Here is a 14,873-nt window from a genome sequence, read left to right on the forward strand (position 1 = left end):
TACGCCTATGTAGATATTCCATAAAAAATCTGCCGTTTCCAGCTAAAATAGTCATTTACAACATTAACAATATTTACACTGTATTTCTGATCAATTTGATGTTATTTTAATGGACAAAAAGGTGCTTTTCTTTCAAAAACAAGGTATTTTCTAAGTGACCCCAAACTTTTGAATGGTATTGTATTTAAATGTGATATTTCCGTTTTTAATTTTTAATACATTTGATTAAAAAAATCTAAAAACCTGTTTTTGCTTTGTCATTATGCGGTATTGCGTGTTGATTGATGAGGGAAAAAAACAATTGAATACATTTTAGAATAAGGCTGTAATGTAACAATATGTGGAAAAAGGCAAGGGGTCTGAATACTTTCTGAATGCTCTGTACATGGGTCCCGTAAATTTCTCAAATTTTCAGTAAATTAAAATCTTCTGGGTCACGTTGTCCGGCGCCACACTTCCCAACGTAAACTTTCCCTGACACACACACACACACACACACACACACACACACCACAGTCCTCCTCCATAGCCAGCTGTGTGCAGAAGGAAGGCCAGAGGTTGACCTTCAACCTTGCCTGAGGCTAGAGGGGAGGACAGCCATTCGCTATCCAGGCAAGATGACCCACTATCCAGATCAACAGAGTCTGAGTGAGAGTGTGAAGGAGAAGGCACCATTGAGGAGAGTGTGTGTGAGAGAGAGTGTTGTGTGAGAAATGCAGAGTGTGTGCGTGTCCAGATCTCAGTGTGTTTGTGTCTGTGTGTGTGTGTGTATGTGTGTGTTTAGGAGGAGTTAAATTCACTCACCGGCAGCAATGGGGGATTTTCTTTCGTCCAGTAGCTGAATGGCAGTGCTGGCCAACACTACACTATTATTGTCCTTTCCTAGGACACATACAGAACACACACCATCAGTCTCCTTGTCATCACTACAATACGCATTCCTGCAGGGTATCTACATTATATACTATCCTTTGACCACCGCAGAAAGTAACTAGAAGATCAGCAGTATTATTAGAGTGTGGTGTTTAATGGACTCCCTGAGGCAACAGCAGGCCACTCAAAACATGTTCTTTCAATAATACCTTCGGAAGGGCACTGGTTTCTCTGAGTGTGTGTGTGTGTGTGTGCGTGTGTGTGTGTGTGTGTGTGTGTGGCAGCTCGTTATAACATATCCAATTTCAACCCATAGCAATCAGCCCTGTCCACAAGAACACAGCCCAGAATTAATAAGAGTGATAGAGAGAGAGAGAAGAGAGAGGGAGAGACAGAGAGGGAGATAGAGCGAGGAGAGAGAGAAGAGAGACAGGAGAGAGACAGAGAGAGAAGAGAGAGAGGAGAGAAAGAGGGAGGGAGAGAAAGAGGGAGAGAAAGGGGAAGGTGAAGGAAAACATGGAAATAGGGAGAGAAATAACTAGAAAAAGCAATGGTCAGGGAAAAATGGATTTGGTTGAATGCAATCATCCTCCGCAAAATATGTGTGTAATGGAAACGGTTTATGTTAGGCAGTAACCATTTACATATCAACTTATTTTCATGTTCCCTCTCAGGCATTTGGCTGCAATATGGTACCAACCACTAAAAACAGCCCTCTAAACAGCTCACCTCACTACTGGGGGAGTTAAACAGGAAGGACTGTGTGTTTCTCTCTCTCGCTGTGTGTATTTCAACCACTCATGTCATTTCTCCAGTGGACAGAGGGTGGAGCAGTTGTACCAGATTCGACTGTGTGTTCAGGCTATCAAAGGAGGACTGTTCAGTGATGTTATCACATAGAGGACAGGTGTACCTACCTGTGTTGAAGGGGAGAGAGTAGACAAAGGTTCCAGGAACCTGTTCTGCCGCTCTCTTGTACCACAGGGGAAAGTGATCGGCGTTGAACACCCCTTCTTTATCTTCAGCTGTCAGAAAATCTCTTGAAACAGACAGAAAAAAGAGGTGATGAAACAGGAAACTGGAAACTGGACAGACAACGTGAGAGGACCAACTATTAACAGTCATTACAGGAACACTAACTTCAGGGAATTGTGGGGTAGCGTGTTGCGGACCATTCATCTGTCAGCGTCAGCCTGTGTGTGATGAACTTACTGATTGGTCAGCCTGTGTGTGATGAACTTACTGATTGGTCAGCTGGTCCGGAACCACAAACAAGTTGATTCTGGAGAGGCCAGTACGTGTGCCCAGGGGTAGGCTATCTCCACGCCCTTATCAGAGTTCCTGGAAAATATACAAGCAATAATACTCATGTAATACTACAGTAATACTACAGTAATGCGTCACACAGTAGATACAGAATGAGAGTACCGAACAGCTAAGAGCATCAGTAGTGTAAAACCATGGTACATACTAGAGGGAGATATGGAGAAAGAGGTTGTGTGTGTGTGTGTGTGTGTGTGTGTGTGTGTGTGTGTGTGTGTGTGTGTGTGTGTGTGTGTGTGTGTGTGTGTGTGTGTGTGTGTGTGTGTGTGTGTGTGTGTACATACTCTGACTTGTTGAGTACCAGGCTGGTCCAATAGGCCTCCAGTGGAGCTGTTACTACAGCATCAAACAGAACCTCCTGGATCAATTCCTTATCACCTAGGATAGAACACAATATAATATAATGTAACATAATAGAACAGAATATAATAGAACAGAATATAATATAATAGAACACAATAGAACAAAATAGAAAATAACTGAATAGAACAGAATAGAAAATAACTGAATAGAACGGAATAGAACAGAACAAAATACAAAATAGAATATCATCAAACAGCATAGAACAGAATAGAATAGAATATAATCAAACAGAATAGAGCAGAATAGAACAGAATACAATCAAACAGCATATAACAGAATAGAATAGAATATAATCAAACAGAATAGAGCAGAATAGAATAGAATATAATCAAACAGAATAGAGCAGAATAGAATAGGATATAATCAAACAGAATAGAACAGAATAGAATAGGATATAATCAAACAGAATAGAACAGAATAGAATAGAATCAAACAGATTAGAACAGAATAGAATAGAATCAAACAGAATAGAACAGAATAGAATAGAATCAAACAGAATAGAACAGAATAGAATAGAATCAAACAGAATAGAACAGAATAGAATAGAATCAAACAGAATAGAATAGAATAGGATATAATCAAACAGCATATAACAGAATAGAATAGAATCAAACAGAATAGAATAGAATAGAATAGAATCAAACAGAATAGAACAGAATAGAATAGAATCAAACAGAATAGAACAGAATAGAATAGAATCAAACATGTGTATGAAGGCAGGGTTAACTTGGATGTGTGTGTATGAACTGACATTGATATTATCATTAGTAGCATCAGGAGAGTGGTGTGGACATGACCCTTTCATAATGTTGACATTAAGTCAACAAATCACCCTGATTCCTCTTCTCCTCCTCTCCTCTCCTCCTCATTTCTCCTCCTCACCTCTCATTCTCTCCTCTCCTCCTCACCCTCTCCTCCTCACCTCTCATTCTCTCCTCTACTCTTCACCTCTTCTCCTCTCCTCACCTCTCCTTTTCACCTCTCTTCCTCTCCTCCTCACCTCTCTTCAACTCCTCTCCTCCTCTCCTCTCCTCCTCATTTCTCCTCCTCACCTCTCATTCTCTCCTCTACTCTTCACCTCTTCTCCTCTCCTCACCTCTCCTTTTCACCTCTCTTCCTCTCCTCCTCACCTCTCTTCAACTCCTCTCCTCCTCTCCTCTCCTCCTCATTTCTCCTCCTCACCTCTCATTCTCTCCTCTACTCTTCACCTCTTCTCCTCTCCTCACGTCTCCTTTTCACCTCTCTTCCTCTCCTCCTCACCTCTCTTCATCTCCTCTCCTCCTCTCCTCTCTTCCTATCCTCCTCTCCTCGCTTCCTCACCTCTCCTCCTCTCTTCCTTACCCTCTTCCTCTTCCTCTCCTCCTCTCCTCCTCTCTTCCTCTCCTCTCTTCCGCATCCTCTCTTCCTCTCCTCCTCTCCTCTCTTCCTCACCACTCCTCTCTTCCTCTCCTCTCCTCACCTTGCTTCCTCTCCTCCTAACCTCTCTTCCACTCCTTTCCTCTCCTCCTCACCTCTCCTCTCTTACTCACCTCTCCTATCCTCTCCTCCTCACTTCTCCTTTCTTCCTCTCCTCCTTACCTCTCTTCCTCACCTCTCCTCCTCTCCTCTCTTCTCTTCCACTCCTCTCATCCTCCCTTTTCCTCCTCTCCTCTCTTCCACTCCTCTCCTCCTCACCTCTCTTCCTCTCCTCCTCCCTTCTCCTCCTCTCTTCCACTCCTCTCCTCCTCACCTCTCTTCCTCTCCTCCTCCTCTCCTCTCTTCCACTCCTCTCCTCCTCACCTCTCTTCCTCTTCTCCTCCCTTCTCCTCCTCTCTTCCACTACTCTCCTCCTCACCTCTCTTCCTCTCCCCCTCCCTTCTCCTCCTCTCTTCTCTTTCACTCCTCTCCTCCTCACCTCTCTTCCTCTCCTCCTCTCCTCTCCTCCTCTCCTCTCTTCCTCACCTCTCCTCCTCTCCTCTCTTCCTCACCTCTCCTCCTCACCTCTCCTCCTCTCCTCCTCTCCTCTCTTCCTCTCCTCTCCTCCTCTCCTCTCCTCCTCACCTCTCCTCCTCACCTCTCCTGGGTTACAGTGAGCCTGTTTGATATAAGCCATTAAAAATACATGACAGCAGTTCACCTCTGTGTGAGTGAAGAGGGCCTCTGGCCAGACAAATGTCTTTAGTCCACTTTCTATAACACACTGTGTATGTGTCGGTCTGTGTGTGTGTGTGTGCGTGTGTATCATCCTGCTCCATTCATCTGTCAGTGAAAGGACAGCCTCCTACCCCTCATTAGCTCTTAAACACTGTTCATTACAGTCTCTAATTAGACATCTATTAACTACTCTCCCTGTCTGCCTGTCCTCCGCTCCAGCCCTCTCCTGTCCTCCCTCTCCTTTCTCTCTCATCCTCCAATATCTCTCTCCCCTTCCTCTTTCCTCCTACCTTGTATACATCTCTTCCCCTCTAACCTTCCTCTCTCCTCCTGCCCTGTCAATCTCTTCCTTTACCCAATCCCCTCTCCTCATCATCCAATCTCCCCCTCTCTCTCTCCTTCCTCTCTCTTCACCCGTTCTCCCCCTCCCTCTCTCATCATCCAATCTCCCCCTCTCTTTCTCCTTCCTCTCTCTTCACCCGTTCTCCCCCTCTCTCTCTCCTTCCTTTCTCTTCACCTAATCTCCCCCTCGCTATCTCCTTCCTCTCTCTTTGCCCGTTCTCCCCCTCTCTCTCTCCTTCCTCTCTCTTCACCTGTTCTCTGAAGATATAGTTAATCACAGTTATACAGTAGCTGTATTCACAGCCCAGTACTGTCTGGAACACTGTCTGCTCATCTACATACCCCCCTCCCCTCCACACACACAGCTGAAAGGTGTGTTTAGACAGTGATTTGGTGTATGCTAGGTTCTGCTCCTCTCTCTGTTGTTCTAAGGGTTAGGGTTAGTTGATATTAGATGTAATGTGATACTCACCAATGGTCTGAGGTCAGGATGGGTCAGAATGTACCCGTTGTTAGTTATGGCAAACGCGTAACCATGGATGCCCAGCTGCAACAGATGCATATACGAGCACGCACACATACACACACACACACGCACACGCACACGCACACGCACACACACACACAAAATTATACATACAGTGGTGGAGAGAGAAACTAACAGTTTTGGAACTATGCCAAAATCCAGGCATACACACACGCACACACAGAAACTGTAATATGAATATGAAAAGTGATGAAGAGCGTAATCAAGCTCTTTGTATGTTTTGGAGCCAGAATCGTCGCATTTCCACAGTGACTCATTTACATTTCTACAAAACAAGGTGGTGGTCGCTTTCAATGTGTGTGTGTGTGTGTGTGTGTGTGTGTGTGTGTGTGTGTGTGTGTGTGTGTGTGTGTGTGTGTGTGTGTGTGTGTGTGTGTGTGTGCGTGGGTTTCACTGATTCCAGACGCAACCCTGTCGGTGAATGTGGTCTGAACTAAATAACATGCTTTTAAATGTCAAAACACATCCCACATCTAAATCTCTCATCCCTCCTATAGAGTAATAATCAACTTCTCCATCCTCCAGCGGAAGTCCAGATAAAAAAGCCAGTAGTCTACAGACGCTACAATTACATGCTATTATAAGGTATGAGGCTGGAGGTTCAAACAATCTCTCTAAAAACTTTGAACAATATCTCTGATTAGAATACTTGTGCTTTCTGTTCTTGAGTGCTCTGTCACAGTTCCATTCAGTGAAAGTATCAACAGTGTTATCTGTTAACTAATTCTGATCATTCAGTGAAAGTATCAACAGTGCTATGTGTTAGCTCATTCTGATCACCCTGTGAAAGTATCGACAGTGCTATGTGTTAGCTCATGAAAGTATCGACAGTGCTATGTGTTAGCTCATGAAAGTATCAACAGTACTATGTGTTAGCTCATTCTGATCATCCAGTGAAAGTATCAACAGTGCTATGTGTTAGCTCATTCTGATCATCCAGTGAAAGTATCAACAGTGCTATGTGTTAGCTCATTCTGATCATCCAGTGAAAGTATCAACAGTGCTATGTGTTAGCTCATTCTGATCACCCTGTGAAAGTATCGACAGTGCTATGTGTTAGCTCATGAAAGTATCAACAGTGCTATGTGTTTTAGCTCATTCTGATCATCCAGTGAAAGTATCAACAGTGCTATGTGTTAGCTCATGAAAGTATCGACAGTGCTATGTGTTAGCTCATGAAAGTATCAAAAGTGCTATGTGTTAGCTCATTCTGATCATCCAGTGAAAGTATCAACAGTGCTATGTGTTAGCTCATTCTGATCATCCAGTGAAAGTATCAACAGTGCTATGTGTTAGCTCATTCTGATCATCCAGTGAAAGTATCGACAGTGCTATGTGTTAGCTCATGAAAGTATCAACAGTGCTATGTGTTAGCTCATTCTGATCATCCAGTGAAAGTATCAACAGTGCTATGTGTTAGCTCATGAAAGTATCAACAGTGCTATGTGTTAGCTCATTCTGATCATCCAGTGAAAGTATCAACAGTGCTATGTGTTAGCTCATTCTGATCATCCAGTGAAAGTATCAACAGTGCTATGTGTTAGCTCATTCTGATCATCCTGTGAAAGTATCAACAGTGCTATGTGTTAGCTCATGAAAGTATCAACAGTGCTATGTGTTAGCTCATTCTGATCATCCAGTGAAAGTATCAACGGTGCTATGTGTTAGCTCATGAAAGTATCAACAGTGCTATGTGTTAGCTCATTCTGATCATCCAGTGAAAGTATCAACAGTGCTATGTGTTAGCTCATTCTGATCATCCAGTGAAAGTATCAACAGTGCTATGTGTTAGCTCATTCTGATCATCCAGTGAAAGTATCAACAGTGCTATGTGTTAGCTCATGAAAGTATCGACAGTGCTATGTGTTAGCTCATGAAAGTATCAACAGTGCTATGTGTTAGCTCATTCTGATCATCCAGTGAAAGTATCAACAGTGCTATGTGTTAGCTCATTCTGATCATCCAGTGAAAGAATCAACAGTGCTATGTGTTAGCTCATGAAAGTATCAACAGTGCTATGTGTTAGCTCATTCTGATCATCCAGTGAAAGTATCAACAGTGCTATGTGTTAGCTCATGAAAGTATCAACAGTGCTATGTGTTAGCTCATTCTGATCATCCTGTGAAAGTATCAACAGTGCTATGTGTTAGCTCATGAAAGTATCAACAGTGCTATGTGTTAGCTCATGAAAGTATCAACAGTGCTATGTGTTAGCTCATGAAAGTATCAACAGTGCTATGTGTTAGCTCATTCTGATCATCCAGTGAAAGTATCAACAGTGCTATGTGTTAGCTCATTCTGATCATCCAGTGAAAGTATCAACAGTGCTATGTGTTAGCTCATTCTGATCATCCAGTGAAAGTATCAACAGTGCTATGTGTTAGCTCATTCTGATCATCCAGTGAAAGTATCAACAGTGCTATGTGTTAGCTCATTCTGATCATCCAGTGAAAGTATCAACAGTGCTATGTGTAAGCTCATTGTAATTTTCTGATGTTTTCAGTGAAGACTGAATTTGGGGGAGGGTCAGTACCTTATATTTTGGGATGGTTTTGAGGAGCTCAGAGACAGGAACATCAGTACCAACCACGCCTAACAGGATGCCTCTATTCCTCTGGAAACATGCACACAACAAACAGGAAGGATCAACACAACGTTTGGATAACATCAAGAAAAGTTGTTGGTCAAGCGTGTGTGGTATATGCATGTGTGTGTGTGTGTGCGCGTGTGTCTGTGTGTGTGTGCGTGCGTGTGTATGTGTGCATCTGTGTCTGTGTGTCTGTGTGTGTCTGCGTATGTGTGCGTATGTGTACTCACCGTCTCGTTCTTGGTGCTGAACACAGGCATGGCCACAGTGGTCATCAAAATAGGACCCTGACCATCCTCCAACTGAAAGAAGGAAAGAAAGAAGGAAACAAAGAAGGAAACAAAGAAGATACATAAGACCCTAATTGTTCATCAATAACTTTTGAATTCTGTTCTGAAAAAAGAACAGGCACATTATGGAATACAGTGGATGTCGTCAGAACCGAGTGCCATTCTGCTGTTGTCACAGCTGGGGTTTATCCACTAGGAACTAAGCGGAAGCAAACGGCCGAAACGGGGAGGGACTAACCTGAACTTATCCAATAAGATATACTCATTTCCCATTGCAAAACATTTTTATACTGCTTGCTATGGTGTGCACTAATAAATACAATCCTTCAACAGAACCAGTTACCGTTTACCTGTGTCCTGTAAGTGACAGTTAGTGCCTGGGTATGTGAACCCTCAACTGGAAATCAAACAAGCACTGTGTGATCTCACATATTGTGATACTAGTAGAGTTTCAAACAGTTGAAGATCAGAATAGTTGCCTAACTGCAGTTCAGCGCAACATTCTCTTATTTTCTTATGTAAATATACAATTATACCAACCCTGTGAACCCTTCCCACTACACCCACAGCGAGCAAGGCCTTAAACCTTTAGTCACATGTATAATAATGTTTATTATGTGTCTTTAAATGTGTTTAATCATGGTCTGTCTTTGATCATGAGCGGAGTCAATCTCAGCCACAGGCACTGTTTAAGTACAGGATGGTTATCTCTCCCAAAAGACTGTGGGAATAATTAGGATATTATCTTTTTACCAAAGGCTCCCCGAATCTGGAAATAGATAGTGTCTATTTACAGATATCAAGTTGATAGTATTAAAAATAGATGCAGGCAAGGTTAAGTACTCTGTTCAAGGGCATAGAGTAGGATTATCATTGTGCAGGCCTGGGGTCACAAAAACCTCCCCCAAACCTCTCCACCACCTTACAGACCTCATCTTAGAAACAACAGTACTTTCACACATATTCACTAATATGAATGTCACACCACAGCCAACTAGTGGCACTAAAGTTTATGGGTAAAAGATGACATATGAAAGACCTTTAGAACAACAAGGAAAGGAACATTATTAACTTTGGAAAAAATGACTTCGGACCACTTTTGAGGTAAGAAAATGTCTAACGATGTGTAATGTGTTGTCAGCCTCCACACAGTCCATCTCTTACTGATGGATGTCCCAGGGATAGAATGGAATAGGATGGGATAGGATGGGATAGGATAGGATAGGATAGGATAGGATAGGATAGGATAGGCTGGAAAAGAATGGAATAGCATGGGATAGGATACAATGGGATGGGATGGGATGGGATAGGATAGGATGGGATAGGATGGGATAGAATGGGATGGGATAGAATAGGATGGGAAAGGATAGGAGAGGATGGGATAAGATGGGCTGGGATAGAATGGGATGGGAAGGTTGGGATGGGATGGGATGGGATAGAATGGGATGTAATAGAATGGGATGGGATAGGATAGAATGGGATGGGATAGGATAGGATAGGATAGGATAGGATAGGATAGGGGATGGGATAGGATAGGATGGGATGAGATAGAATAGGATGGGATGGGATAGGATGGGATGGGATGGGATAGGATGGGATAGAATGGGATGGGAAGGTTGGGATGGGATGGGATAGAATGGGATGTGATAGAATGGGATGGGATAGGATAGAATGGGATGGGATAGGATAGGATGGGATGAGATAAGATGGGATAGGATGGGATGGGATGGGATAGGATGGGATAGAATGCGATGGGATGGGATAGAATGGATGGGATAGGACAGGATAGGATGGGATGAGATAGGACGGGATAGGATGGGATAGGATAGAATGGGATAGAATGGGATGGGATAGGATGGGATGGGATGGGATGGGATAGAATGGGATAGGATGGGATGGGAAAGGAAGGGATAGGATAGGATAGGATGGGATAGAATGGGATGGGAGAGAATTGGATGGGATGGGATAGGATAGGATAGGATGGGATAGGAAAGGAAAGGATAGGAGGGGATAGGATGGGAAAGGATGGGAAGGGATAACTTGGATAGGATGGGATAGGATGGGATGGGGTAGGTTGAGATAGCATAGGAAGGGATAGAATGGAATGGGATGAATAGGATAGGTTAGGATGGGATAGGATGGAATAGGATGGGAATAGGTGGGATAGGATGGGAAAAGATGGGATAGGATAGGATGGGATAAAATGGGATGGGAGAGAATTGGATGGGATAGGAAGGGAAAGGAAAGGATAGGATAGGATGGGATAGAATGGGATTGCATAGAATGGGGTAGGATGGGATAGGATGGGATGGGATAGAATGGGATGGGATAGGATAGAATGGGATAGGATGGGATAGGAAGGATGGGATAGGGTGGGATATGATAGGATGGGATAGGATGGAATAGGATGGGATGGGATAGGATGGGGTAGGTTGGGATGGGATAGGATGGGGTAGGTTGGGATGGGATAGGATGGGATAGGATGGGGTAGGTTGGAATAGCATAGGAAGGGATAGAATGGAATGTGATGGAATAACATAGGATAGGATGGGATGGGATGGGATAGGAGAGAATGGGATAGGATGGGATAGGATAGGAGGGGATAGGGGTGGATAGAATGAGATAGGACAGGATAGGATGAAATGGAATAAGATGGGATAGGATGGGATAGGATAGTATAGGATAGGATGGGATAGAATGGGATGGGATGGGATGGGATAGGATAGGATAAGATAGGATAGGATAGGATGGGATAGGATGGAATAGGATGGGAATAGGTGGGATAGGATGGGACAGGATGGGATAGGATGGGATAGGATAGGATAGGATGGGTTAGGATGGGATAGGATGGGATAGGATGGGACAGGATGGGAAAGGAAAGGATAGGATATGATGGGATAGTAAAGGATAGGATGGGATATGGTGGGGAGGGATTGGATAGGATAGGATGGGACTTGACAGGATGGGATAGGAAAGGAAAGGATGAGATATGATAGGATAGGATGGAATAGGATGGGATATGATGGAATAGGATAGGATGGGATAGGATAGTATGGGATGGGATATGATAGGATGGGATGGGATGGGATGGGATAGGATGGGATGGTATTGGATGACTTGGGATGAAGGGATGGGATAGGAAAGGATGGGATAGGAAAGGATGGGGTAGTATCGGATGGGATTGTATAGTACAGGATAAGGTGGGATAGGATGGAATAGGATGGGAATAGGTGGGATAGGATGGGATAGGATGGGACAGGATGGGAAAGGAAAGGATAGGATATGATGGGATAGAATGGGATAGGATAGGATAGGATAGGATAGGATAGGATAGGATAGTATAGGATAGGATGGGATGGTATTGGATGAGTTGGGATAGGAAGGGATGGGATAGGAAAGGATGGGGTAGTATAGGATGGGAATAGGTGGGATAGGATGGGATAGGATAGGATGGGATAGGATGGGAAAGGAAGGGATTGGATAGGATAGGATGGGATGGGAGAGAATTGGATGGGATGGGATAGGATAGGATGGGATAGGATGGGATAGGATGGAATGGGATAAGATGGGATGGGATATGATAGGATGGGATATGATATGTTATGATAGGATGGGATGGTATAGGAAAGGATGGGGTAGTATAGGATGGGATTGTATAGTACAGGATAGGGTGGGATAGGATGGAATAGGATGAAAATAGGTGGGATAGGATGGGATAGGATGGGATAGGATATAATAGGATAGAATGGGATAGGATGGGATAGGATAGGACAGGATGGGATAGGAAAGGATAGGATATGATGGGATAGTAAAGGATAGGATGGGATATGGTGGGGTGGGATTGGATAGGATAGGATGGGATTTGATAGGATGGGATCGGAAGGATGGGATATAATAGGATAGGATGGGATGGAATAGGATGGGATAGGATGGGACAGGATAGGATGGGATAGGATCGGATGGGTTAAAATGGGATGGTATAGAATGGGATCGGATAGGATTGGATAGGATAGGATAATATGGAATGGTTTAGGATGGGATGGGATGGGATATGATAGGATGGGGGATAGGATAGGTTATGATAGGATGGGATGGGATAGGAAAGGATGGGGTAGTATAGGATGCGATTGTATAGTACAGGATAGGGTGGGATAGGATGGGATAGGATGGGACAGGATGGGATAGGATAGGATATGATTGGATAGTATAGGATAGGATGGGATATGATTGGATGGGATAGGACAGGATGGGATTGGATAGGATAAGATTGGATGGTATTGGATGGGATAGGACAAGGTGGGATATGATAGGATAGGATAGGATAGGACAGGATGGGACAGGATGGGATAGGATGGGATAGGATAGGATGGAATATGATGGGATAGGACAGGAAGGGATGGGATATAATAGGTTAGGATCGGATGGGATGGGATCGGATTGGATAGAATGGATGGGATAGAATTGGATAGGATTGGATGGGATAGGATAGCATGAAATAGGAGAGGATTGGATGGGATAGCATGGGATAGGATAGGATGGGATAGGATGGGTTAGGCTGGGATAGGATGGAATAGGCTCTGATAGGATGCGATAGGATAGAATGGGATTGTATGGGATGGTATGGGATAGGATGGGATAAAATGGGATTGGATGACAACAATACATAAATACAGCACCCACTGCCAACACCAACAACAAATTACACTGCTGGCTGGACGCTGGTAAATCGATCAAAGGACAGGGACAAAGAGACGGGACCTTGTCTAAAAATACAAACTCTATCTCCAGACTGAGTGTCTCTGTCAGATCATATGACATTGATCTATAAATGAACAGGTGGAGCTTCTCAGTACATCAGCAGAGCCTTCTGGCAGGAACTGTGCAGATCTGAACAATGGACTCAGATATCTTTTATATTTTGAGAATGCTCTAGAATATGAAACAGTAATGTTGGCAAGTCCCCAGTGTATGGCAGGTGAAGTAGCGAGTGGTTGGTAGATGTTGCAGTTTAGGGGTGATTATGTGTGTTACAGAGCCTGATTCCCTGTGTGTCTCTGGGTGAATGAGCTCTGATTTGAAAACTATGAATTCCTCTATGTGTCGTGTGTGTGTGTGTGTGTGTGTGTGTGTGTGTGTGTGTGTGTGTGTGTGTGTGTGTGTGTGTGTGTGTGTGTGTGTGTGTGTGTGTGTGTGTGTGTGTGTGTGTGTGTGTGTGTGTGTGTGTGTGTGTGTGCATGGATGATCTCACTCAGAGAATCCAGGTGATGCTCAGACCTGCACAGCTGCTCCAGGAAATGACATAATTAGTGGGTGATTACAGAGGCATCATGGGAGAAGGCAGTCATTTCCTCCATCTATTGGAGGTAAACCTGCCCAAATATCTCTCAGTTCCACCACCATAGTCATTCATTAGAGCGTGAAGACATTTTCCTTATTTTTACTTCAATGTTTTGGCTATTGGCACCAAGAAACAAGGTTATTCATAGTGGCCATTAATCAGAGCTTATGTACCAAGCCACTTCGCAAGGAAGTGGCTCATCAGTTAGTTATCTGTTTTTTTATACCGTAGCTAGAAACCTTTCTATTCATTCATAAAGATGGTGCCATGTCATGAGTGGGAAAAAATGTATGTGTGTGTGTGTGTGTGTGTGTGTGTGTGTGTCTCTTGGGCTCATGGTGTCAGTGTTAATAAATGGGGCATACGAGTCCTTCATAAAGATACAGGTCAGATTCTTACAGCGTCCACACACACACACACACACACACACAGATATGCTTATTGCTTACTACTGACACCCCACCTGGGACTGTGGTACAAGGGGACCGTGCCAGCCTTTCATTGTTTCTGGACACCCTGGAATCTGGGTTGAAGTGACAAATGGCATACCGGTGACTGTGGCAACCTTTGTTCCCATGGCGATCAGGCTTAATGATGATTGGACTGTGAGGGCTGACTGTAAGGCCCTCTATAGGTCCCTCCTGGGGGATAAATATACAACTCTACATCACACACACACACACACACACACACACACACACACACACACACACACACACACACACACACACACACACACACACACACACACACACACCCCACCTCCACCCAGACTGCGTACACTACACAAAACGTACTGTAACACATGACATAACCAATTCCCAGTGATCCTCACCCTCCTTCAAAACTCCTCTCCCCCTCTCCCTCTCTCTCCCTCCCCTCAGCTTCTCCGCCTCACTCCCCTGTCAGTTTTTCAGGTGGTTGGGGACAAAGCCAAATGATCCGCAGAATGATGGATGAAACTAGTGGGCCCAGAGGAGGAGAGGAAGAGGGCGAGGAGGGGAATGAGAGGAGGTAAAGAAGCAGAGGGAGAGGAGGAGAGGGAAGGAGAGAAAGATGGATGGAACTGCTGAGCCA

The 14,873-nt window shown here is 44.0% G+C and overlaps 1 protein-coding gene across 1 annotated transcript in view; it reads right to left on the reverse strand.

Moving 5' to 3' along the window:
* Positions 1 to 14,873, reverse strand: part of LOC106566529 (voltage-dependent calcium channel subunit alpha-2/delta-3) — a 332,855-nt gene that overhangs the window by 92,368 nt on the left and 225,614 nt on the right. Inside the window, 9 exon segments of the mRNA XM_082959689.1 lie at positions 805 to 882; positions 1,791 to 1,912; positions 2,117 to 2,181; positions 2,184 to 2,214; positions 2,481 to 2,574; positions 4,600 to 4,633; positions 5,507 to 5,581; positions 8,115 to 8,195; positions 8,399 to 8,470. Of these exon segments, the coding sequence (XP_082815815.1) occupies positions 805 to 882; positions 1,791 to 1,912; positions 2,117 to 2,181; positions 2,184 to 2,214; positions 2,481 to 2,574; positions 4,600 to 4,633; positions 5,507 to 5,581; positions 8,115 to 8,195; positions 8,399 to 8,470 (652 nt within the window).

The sequence above is a fragment of the Salmo salar genome, chromosome 13, assembly GCF_965601325.2.
Source record: "Salmo salar chromosome 13, fSalSal1, whole genome shotgun sequence".
In the NCBI taxonomy this organism is placed as follows: Eukaryota; Metazoa; Chordata; class Actinopteri; order Salmoniformes; family Salmonidae; genus Salmo; species Salmo salar.